Source organism: Hipposideros armiger, unplaced genomic scaffold (genome assembly GCF_001890085.2).
Source record: "Hipposideros armiger isolate ML-2016 unplaced genomic scaffold, ASM189008v1 scaffold_104, whole genome shotgun sequence".
Lineage (NCBI taxonomy): Eukaryota > Metazoa > Chordata > Mammalia > Chiroptera > Hipposideridae > Hipposideros > Hipposideros armiger.
This window is the reverse complement of record NW_017731454.1, coordinates 682974-693686: the sequence shown is the minus strand read 5'-3', so window position 1 is coordinate 693686 and position 10713 is coordinate 682974. Positions and strand designations below refer to the sequence as shown.

The following is a 10713-nucleotide window of genomic DNA, read 5'->3' as shown; positions in this document are numbered from 1 at the left end:
TATATATATATATATATATATATATATATATATATATATATATATATATATAAAGATTGGTGATTTAGATGTTTGATTTGTGGTTTCATTTTAATTTAACTTCTAAATGTGTTTTGACTTGAGAGTTGTATAAGATCTGTAAGCACAGGGGTTTATATTGTTTTAAATTTGCAAATACTATTTAAATATCATACTAAAATAACTTAAATAAACGTTGGAACTCTCTGAGAATTTTACTCCTTTAAGAGTACTGTATTTGAGATTCAAATTTGAGAAATAATGGTCTAACTATATAGTAAAACCAAAAGACCATTCTGCCTCAAAGCCTTTGAGAAAACAGCCTTGGTTTCAGCAATGCCCCACTGGCGCCATCTGGTGGACTGATTTGAACAAGTAACCACCAGCTCTATAAAGCACTGCGGGGAAAGGAAGCCGAATTCCAGGGCCCTCAGAACCATGAAGTGGGACAAGTATTTAAATGGTGTCTGCTTTAAATGTGGGGCCTGGAATATGCACTCAACACCGCCTGAGAAAGCTATTTCACATCTCTCTTCTCCAGCCTGCAACCCCGTTTCCCCGACTCCCTCCCAGCTGACAACCTGGCTTCTTACTTGCACGAGAAAACAAGCACTTAGATGAGACTCCTTTCAGTTCCCCACGCACCCCATTCACCACCTCTACCAGCCTCTGTACTCTCTACTCTGCTTTCTTGTCACTTTAGGTGCAGTGTCACCTCCACTTTTTCTCTGGATCACAGGACCTCTGATGTAGCAAGTACTCTGTACCTATAATTTTTCGGTCTCTTACCTGATCCATTTCCTCTCTCAGTGGGATCATTACCATCCGCAAATAAGCTGTAACAGTTCCCATCTCAAAAAAGAAACGCAAGCCCCATCTTAACCTCACATCCTTTCATTCCTCTGTCCGTTCAAATAAAACCCCAAGCCGGTGCACTTGCTGACCCCGCTTCTCCACCTCCTCCTCTCTGCTCTGAGCTACCTGGGTTTGCTTCCCTCTCGGCTGAAGCTGCCGGAGATCACCGCCCTCTGGCCTTCACCAACCATGCGTCGCTGTGCTCATCTTCCTCCTCTGCGCAGCCTGACATAGATGACCGCCTTGTTTAGGAACCGGGTCTCCTCTCTGCCTCCCCAAACCTCACATTCTCCTTCTCAGGACCCTTTGCTGGTGCCACCTCCTTTTTCTGACCAGTCCCAGGGCCTGGTCTAATGCGCCCACCTCTCTGCCTCTGTCCACCCTTCCTCCAAGTTACCTTCTCCAGACCCATGGCCTTAAACACAATCTACAGGTCATACCTCTCTACCACCTCAACCCCGACTTTTCTGCTCAGCTGCAGACTCATCGATCCAACTGCCCACTCAACATACCACGCAACATATACACTGGATGGTGAGCTAGGCTGGATGTCTAAGAGAAATCTCATAATCAGCATGATGAAAGACAAACTTTCAGTTTTTCTACAAAACCAGCTCATCACCCAATTTTCCCAGTCATGCTAAAAGGTACCAATCTTTACCTGGTTGCTAGGGTCCAAACCTAGGAACCACTTTTGGGTTCCACCCATACCACTTGCCACCACCTCTGCTGCCACCACCTCACCCGGTGCTATTCTCTCCCACGTGGACACCCCCAGTAGGCCCCTAGGGGAGCCCCAGCTCTTCTCACCCCACCCCCATCCTTTATCCAGAGCCCAGCCCAGGATGGCCCTTTCCCATTATAAACCAGGTCCCATCACTTCCATCTCAAAGCCCCTCTGGTGGCCCCACACATAGATCACACTCCCAACTCCTCGCCTGGGCCTCGAAGGCCTCATTTATCTAGTCCCCACCTCCGTCCCCAACAACCCAAATTATGATGGTCTCTGATTTTTGTGCTTTAGCCCTATTAGCCTTCCATGGCTCCCCAAATATGCCACAATCATTCCAGCGAGTGCCTGTGTCACTCTGTCCCAGGTCATTTGGGGGACTGCCATTTTTCATTATTCAGTTCTCAGCTCAAATATCATCACTGTCTTTCTAAATAAGCATCCCTCAACTCTATTCTATTAACCTGTTCTTATTTTCTTCAGGACACTTACCACTATTTGAAATTACCTTGTTTATATGCTGTCATCCCCCACCCCCCTACCCCCGTAAAAAAAAAAACACAAAAAACATATTACTGTGCAAAAACAGTGCCTTCTTTGTCTCACTCACTGTTAAACCAAGTCCAGAACAGGCTCTCAATACCTGATCCCATTTTGTGAACGAGAAAATTGAGGCTGAAGGAATTCAAACAACTGCCTCGATGTCAAACAGGAATAAACCAAGGCCAGGGCTAGAACCCAGGTCTGGCCGAGCCCATGTTCCATGGCCTTAGCTTACTGGACTATACTGCTCCATGTCCAGTTCTGAGGTCTGAAAAATACGGTCACTGTCTCCCTGAGGCAGCCCCCTAGATCTGAATGAACTAGACAACACAGCCAGAATTATCCTGGGTTCTTCTGATTTCTACATGCTGGTTTCTCTAGCTTGACTTCTACACCTTTAGTTCTTCTCAAACCTTGAGAATAAACTGAAATACTTGCTGTGATTGTATTTCTTGAACCCTGAAATGAGGCAGAAGGAAACCACAAAGATATCCAGATGCCGCTCTAATATGAATGTGCCGCCCCGGCTCCGCCAGGAGGGCTGGGCAGTCAGCAGCTGAGATCATTTCCACCCACGGCAGACACACTTCAGACTGAGAATCAATCCCAAGGATCCAGAAATACCACCTCAAAAGGGTTTTATCTCATCTAAACAATAAACGCCATATTTCCAATTATTTCTTTAAGAATGATTGTTTCCTCACTTCCAATTATAATTCCATATTCCATTGGTAACTATCCTTTTTTTTTTTTTACTTCCACTGACAAACGCCCAGTCATTTTCATAAAAACAATCAATGTCCTTGTTCATAGCTTTTAGGTAAAAAAAAAAATAGCATCTTTAAAACCCCTTTTATCTGCTCATAGAAGCAAACAGGATACTCAGATATGGGCCTTCTCCACTCAGTGGTTATAATCTACTGCTGCAGAGAAGGGTAAAAATTATTTTGTAACAACTATGTGAATTAAAGATTATAAACCAACATTTATCAACTACCTATGTGCCAAGTACTGCACTGCTAATCTATACTAGAAGCTGACGTTTTAATTGAGCACTTGTTATACACCAAGCAACTTAGCAGTATGACCTCATTTAGTCCTCATATCAATGTGAATGACCCAGAGAAAGGATTCTCCCATTTCAGAGATGAGGAAACCGACTCAGAGATATAAAATAACTTGAAGAAAGTGGAAAACCTGACAATGACCAGGTCTCTTGTTCAAAGCTGGGCACCGCAACCATACCACTATCCTGACAATGGGAAAGGGGACCTGTTTGTTTTGTGACGTTGTGAGAAAAGTGCCCAGCTACAGGAGTTGTGCGTATATATAAAGTGGGTCGAGGAGGTTCCAGCTTCAGATAAAATATCACTACCACTCATTAACACTATAAGTAAAGAAAGAAACAAATCACCATGATGGTTGAAGGTGGCTCTGTCACTGTAAAGGTATTAAAAGTCTCACGAGACCTACTGATTTTCATTCTTCAGTGTGAAAGGAGGATATTTGGGTAACGAGTGGCCAATATTTGGTTGTACATACCTGACACGTGGGTGTGACAGACCTTTATGGGGCAGCATTAAGGACGTGACTGTCCACTGCACAGTCTCTGGACCCAGAGTGCCTAGGGCCGGTATATTTATTAAGAGCTTGCTGGTAGCCACGCACAGAAACCTCTCTGCGTGCTTACCCCAAATGGAATAATGTATATCCTACATCGACTGTAGCACAGTGCTGCTGCATGTTAGATGTGTCATAAATACAGAGTGCTGGTAGCCCACACCAACATCCATTTCCCTGTCCTCAGCAAAAGAACACTACTTTTATTTGGGGCAGCGGTGCGCCCAACCAAAGACCACCTTTTCTAGCCTCCCTTGCAGCTAGATATGGCTATATGCCTCGGTTACACCACAGGGATGCGGGCATCAGGATTGTGCGGGGCTTCAGGGAAGGCTGCTTAAAGGAAGCTGATTCAGTGGGAGAGCTGATTGTGCCCCTTCCCTGCTTTCTCTCTGCTTACTACACTTGGAACATAAATTGTAGAAGTCATGTTGGTGGCCTTGAGGTGACCTTCAGGAAGGAAGGTACTTGTTGAGGACAATGAGTCTAAATTTAAGAGGCTAGCTTTCTGTTTTCACTGTAGAGTCCTTTTACCAGACATTGACAGACCACCTCAAATTTCCTTTATGTGACCAAGAATTACACTTCCATCCTGTGTAAGCCATTGTTACTTTAGGACACTAGTTCTCCAGCTTTGGTGGCAAACAAAACCACCTGGGGTACTTGGTAAAAATACCAAGGCCCAGGCCCTATGCTTCCTCAACGAGCCTGGGTCTCTGCGTGCCAGATGATACCGACACCCACCAAAGTTCAAAAAACAGTGCTTTAGGCTGATCTGTTCTAAGCTGCCCGACTCGATCTTACAGTTTCCCTGCAGGGTCAACCCCAATACTAACCACATGGCAGTCAAAAGCAATTTTATAATATCCTATGTTATTTCTGACTCAAGAGGGAGATCTGAATGGGGTGACCCACTGCCAGGGTAATTTCCCATCTACTTCTCTCCTAGGATATAGCAGATGGTGGTGGACACGCTGCCCACTCCCGGGCTGCCACAGCCTTCCCTTTTGCTCCTGCTAATCTGACCAGCCCCTGTCCTGCTCCTTGAATGCTGCCTGAGGCAGCACAGCTGAAAGTCATCTGGGTACAGCCACCAAGCTTCCTCCTGAGCAGGGCTGCCACCTCTCCTGAACGACGCCTTCAGTTCACCTTCCTTATCTTGGTGCAAAAAGGTCTGGATGAGGAACACTGCTCTCCCAAGTTGCCCTTGGCCATTGAAGCTTCACTCTGCCAGCTCACCCATCTCACAAGCTAGATTCCTTAGTGAGGGCTTGGAGTCCAAGGATGTTTGGAGCCACCTCCTCCCATCCACCGGTTACTGGTTCAAAGTCAGTTTTTCTCAATAGAGTTTTCTAGCTACCTAGTTGTCTGCCCTGCCCAACCAGTAACTTCCTTTCTCTATCTCAAATACAAAAGGATAGGCTTGTGCTCTCTCCTTCTCTCTTCCAAAGCATATCACTTTTTCCCCCTTTCTGCTAGTAGAACAATACTGGGCGTGTACATTGTGGAAAGAGAAGTTTACAGCCCACCATCTCAAAGAAAAAGTGTTCTGGCTCTACCAATTATAATATTATATATAATATTTATAGAATTATAAATTAACATAGTTCTTAAAAACTCCATTTGCTGAGTTCAGACAGTAATTACAAAAATCTGACTCTATTATCTGGCTCTTTCTTTTCTTTTTTTTCCTTTTTTTTTGGCTCTTTCTTTATATTCCGTTCCTGAGATTTAACCACCCACGTCTGTCTGTTCTGAGTAAAAGCTGTTGACAAATGGGTAGTGCCCTTTTGGATGCCAACTACAGAGGGGAGTCCCCCAGACAGAGGAAAGCTCAGGTGACTCAGTCACCACACCCTCACCTGTCCCTGGAGGGATGCTGGCGCCAGATGGCCCCAGCTAGAAGACTCTGGGGCTCTAGATTGACTTGAGGATAGGCTCAGGTCCCTGATAACCTGAACCCCACGTCCTGTCGTGGAGGAAAGCTGTCCCCTGTCTGATGCAGGTCCACGTGCACATGGCTGGGAGCCAGCAGGGCCAGGGATCGGGCCCAGGGCTTCCCTGGACAGAAACCACCCGACCCGACACCAGGGACTCACTTCATATTTATTTCTGGGAGTGAGTGGAGTTTGAGGAGCCGCCTCCTCCCCCTCGAATGGCGTGTACGGCCGTTGGAGATGATGCTGGGTAGTGTCCAGGGCGGATGGGCTTGGCTATATCCAAGGGACAGAAAGGAGAGAAGAGACATTCAGAAAGAGCTTAACCAGCCACACCCAGATACCTCCAGGCCACATGTGAAAACCAAGAGACACAATTCTTATCAACATTACAGTTCTCAACCACCAAAGCTTTCTGAAAACGGGAGGTATGCCCTCCTATTAGTACGGTTAGCTAATCCAGGGCACCCGATGTTTAGGAGACAGAAATAATTTATATGTCAATTATTTTAATTCAGACTGAGAAAAATTAGAAACAAAGGACTTTCAGTTTTATCTGAGGCAGATCCGCTGGCACCCATGGGTTGGTTCCAAGGGTATCTGTGTAGTCCCTGGAATTGCATGCAGCATTCTACCTGTGACACATATTTCTGAAGATAGGATCTATAGTTCTCAGTAGGTTTCCAAAATGTATGACATTCAATACATTCAAAGGGTATAAAATCCAACGAACCACTAATCTAAAGCAAAATCTTAAAACTAGAAACATGAAGTTGCTGGTTTCCAGAACCTCTGCACAGCACTATCTGATGAGCAATAATAGTGTATGTTATTGGAGGCATTTCAATTTTTTAAAAAGCTCTCTAGAGAACATCCTTTAAAAAGCCCTCTAGAGAACATCCTTAAATCCCTTTTACTCCTGTGGTTCAATCCTGGGAACTATGCCTCAGCAGCACATGCAGAATGCCCAAATCCAGGTCCTGAAGGGGCTAAGTGTCTAGGCCACACCCCCAACTTGGAAGCGTACCCTGTTCACTGATGCCAGGCTGGGAGCCAGGCATTTCCAAACCTGCATTTACAAGGAACTTTCTCTGAGGCTTCTGGCTATACAGCTTGTTCAGGGTTCCACCCAGGGCAGGGCAGAAGGGGCCTTCGGGCCTCGCTGAGAAATAGCTGTATGTTCTAGTATATCTGAGAGCATCTCTCTGTTCACAGCCAAATACCTTTTGCCTACAGCCTAGGCCCACCCGCCTCTCTGCTCAGCCCAGCAGCTTTGAAAACCGCAATGCACGCTGGAATCTCTCAGTCTAAGGAGGTGGGAGCCTGACATTCCCGTTCTCCCAGGATGAGCCCAGGGTACTGGGAGGGTCCTGCAGGTGTGACCGCAGCCTCTCTGACGTTCCAGCGCGCAGACCGCCCAGGCGGCCTCAGGGCATCAGTGCTTCAGGCCAGAGGAGTCCTCACTTTTTAGCAAGGGCCCAGGTGAGAGGGTACCTGTGACAGTGGGAGGACACGTACCAATCTGGGCCGAGTGGGCCCTCCTGGCCATGTTCTTGGCCCGCACGGCCTCCTTGATGCGATCCACCTCCTGCTGGTAGCGCTTGCGGTCCCGCATGGCGTTCTCCTTGGCCTCCTTCAGCGCGCTCTCCAGGGCCTTGACGCGCTCCGCCGTGGCACGCAGCCGCTTCTCCAGCTTGGGCAGCTCACAGCGCAGGTCTGCGTTGTCCCGGACCAGCTGGTGGCAGGAGGTGGGGGAGGGGGAGGAGTGGTGAGTTACCAGGGGGGCAGTGGGGCGGGCAGGAGGAGTAGACCCATCGTGGGGGGATACGGAGAGCGGTAGAGAATGTGATCGGAAACCAGCTAGCAGCAGACTCTGCAGCTGACTGACCACACCCTGCCGGGTGGAAAGTCCCTATGACCATCAAGTCCGGGAGCAGCAAAGAAAAATAAAACCCCATACTCTGGGAGTCCAGTTTCCTACATATATGATTCACGGGTGTCAGGAAGGGGATAAAGAGTGTAGAATAAAATGAAAAGCCATTTCTAGTCAACAGAAACTTTCAGGCTTGGGCAGGATTTACTCCTCTCGTTAGGATGGGTGTGTGTGTGGGCGGGGGGGGGGGGGGAGAGTGAATAGAAGGAGAAAACAGTACTCTGACTTCAGCATGTGAAAGCTAACAAACGTAAAGCAAAAGCACTCAGTGAAAGACACATGTTCTAGAGTCTCTGAAGGCCCCCTTCGGTGCAGGACCCATGCTTATAGCAGCATCTGGTTTGGACCCTGCCCTGTAACAGGTAACTTGTGGGTACCGCTCATTCATTCATGACTTCAGAGCCTCAGTGAAGAAGCAACAGGCTCCCCCTGGGTGAGGAGTGGGCTCAAGAACCAGCTCTATTATTTCCTGGCCGTCTGACTTGATGCCAGTCATTCGAACCCTACTAGTCTAGGGCTTCTCATCTATAAAAAAAGGACATAACAGGACCCCTGTGGGATTCCGGAGAAAAGTTTTGAAAAGCAGAACGTGTTATACAAAGGTTGAACTATTGCAGGATCCATATCTGCGTTCTTCACCTCTGTACCCCCAGCACCAGCTCCAGTGCCTGGCAGAGAGCAGGTTTTTAATAAATATTCATTGAATTCATAAAACAAAAATAATTAATGAATTTCAGAGCCCTATTCCCTGGGGGGTTTTGCTTTTCTATGTCTCATCAACTGTTTGTTTGGATGACTTCAACCATGTTGAAGTTGTGGTCCTCCCTTGGGGAAAAATGTCATCATCAGTAAAGTTGAGGAGCACTTAACAAGTGAAAGAGGAGTGACATCCCCTCACCCCTGTGGCCCATAAAGATGGACCCTTTCCATCGCATCCCAAATCTTTAGGATTTGGGGAAAACAGTTATGAACATCCCAGCATTCAAACAGAAAGGAGACAAATAATCTGCCTAAGTCACGAGTAGGTTTGGACACGGTTACTGCTCTCTGTGACTCTAACAAACTCCAGGGCATCACAAGAACATGACAGAGTGCCCAAGAAATAGAGCGACAGAGCAGAAGGGGGCAGTCCTGTCCTGGTTCCACCACCCACGAGATGAAGCAAGTCTGTTTCCTCATCTGTAAAAGCAAGGGGCCCGGACCAGCTCGGCAGTGTCCACTTTGCCTTCTGTGGAGTCTTTGGGTCCAGGGGGGCCTCAGAGGCATCATGCGAGACACTGACGTCAGTTAGGAAGGGGATGGAGGCAGGATGACAAGGCAGGACTCTTAACATCCCACTCCCCAAGCCCCAGAGAACTCCAACTCAATTCCTTATATTTGGCTTCGATAAAATAAAAGTAGTTTACACATAAGGGAAGTCACTAAGGACCAAAGGATTCCAAGGACCCTTCCAGCACAAACATTCTTCAATATCAGAGCTGTCTCCCTGCATTGAGGCCAAATCTAGCGGGGCTCCATTCCGGGAGAGAGAAGCAGAAGGAAGCTGGCCAACTCCTACCTGTTTGTGAACCTTAGTGAGCTGCTCCAAGTTATTCTCCAGGAAGGAAATTTTCTGCTTCTGGGCAGCACTGCCCCCTCCGTCATCGCTGTCCAGCTCTACGCTCTGCATCACAGCAAGGGGTCAGCGAGACAAGCCTTCGCACTGCCCACCGCCAGCCCCAGCTTAGTTAGTGTGGACAAGACAGTCTAAAGCATTTATTTTAAGTTCCCAATCCCACCAAACATTAGAAAATGAAAATGAAAATAAACAGACGTTCTAAAAGTTCAGACTCAATGACTTTCCCAATTAATTTCCTTGGTTGATGTCAAAAGTGTTAAAGTGTGATTTTTAGAGGCTTGGGGGAAAAAACTTCAAATCTCTTGAAACATACAAATTAAGTTCTCTTTGTAAAATATACCTCCCCCTTGCAGGTAGGTAAATAGAGACTTTTCTTTTCAAAAGGAAAAGTTCCAAAACTTACTAAGAAGAACCAACGTGGAAACATAATCCCGAGACCTAAAGTTGATTTCAAACATCACGACTGAGATAACAAGTCGCCAAGCTGTGGGAAAGTCTCTATTATGCTCGCATAGGGACTCTCCGTGGCCTCTGCTTGCCCCTCCAGCTTCCACTTCTCTGAAGTTCCTTAGTGAATTCCTCTCAAACTAGTCACGGCATCTGAGTGCTGTGTCGGGTAAACTCTTGAAGTTTATCAGATCTTGAGACTGGCAAAGGTGCTGTCCTCCTGGCACTGCTAAGCTGAGCAGCCGGACAGGTTGAGAAATACATGTGCAGACACATCCTGGAGTCCCAAAATGGCAATGCCTGCTTGTCTCATCTGATTACAGAAGAGATCATCATCCTTTTTCTTCTGACAGGTAACAGCCGTATGAGTATCTCAAGCCTGTGTCTCTTCAGTCTAACACCAAGTTTCTCAAACTTCACCAGGAGGAGGATTTGCTAAAACTCAGGTCTCTGGGCGCCACCCCAGTCTCTGATTCGGTGGGTCTCAGGTGGGTCTGAAAACGTGCATACCCAACAAGCTCCCAGGTGATGCTAATGAGGCTGGCCAGGTGACCACACTTCGAGAACCGCTGGTCCTTCCTAGAGTTTTATATCAAGAAACCAGGGAATTCTGATCTCAAGCTCTTCACCCTCCCTCAGACCACCTCCTCTCTCCAACTGAACCTTTTCAGTTCTTGTCATAACCTCTAGTCTCCTTGTCCATCACCTCTGCTCTGGCCCTTCTCTCCCACCTGGTCCAGGTCCTATGGTTATTTCTATTTTAATGATTGTGGTTTCTACCTACCTGCCTGACCATTGCCATTCAGGCCTTGAAATCTCCCATCGTCCCCTACACCCTTTTCTTTATTTTTATCTCCAGGCTTCCAAACTCGCTAGACCCATGCTGTCAGGGCCCACAGGAAACCCATGCTCTGACCCTCTGCTGGACACTCACACCACTGCTCAACAATCCTTTTCCTCATCCCTAGACACTTCCCCCTGCAGCTGCCTGAGCCTCCTCAAGTCTCTGTGG

General features: G+C 47.2%; 1 protein-coding gene across 1 annotated transcript in view; it reads right to left on the bottom strand.

The window, feature by feature from the left end:
• The window catches only part of KIF5C (kinesin family member 5C), a 164108-nt gene that overhangs the window by 10575 nt on the left and 142820 nt on the right, over nt 1-10713 (bottom strand). The window contains exons 22-24 of the mRNA XM_019646505.1: nt 9195-9299; nt 7222-7438; nt 5866-5979 (exon numbers count right to left, since the gene is read on the bottom strand). Coding sequence (XP_019502050.1) covers nt 5873-5979; nt 7222-7438; nt 9195-9299 — 429 coding nt within the window. The 3' untranslated portion in view covers nt 5866-5872. The remainder of the gene's footprint in view (nt 1-5865; nt 5980-7221; nt 7439-9194; nt 9300-10713) is intronic.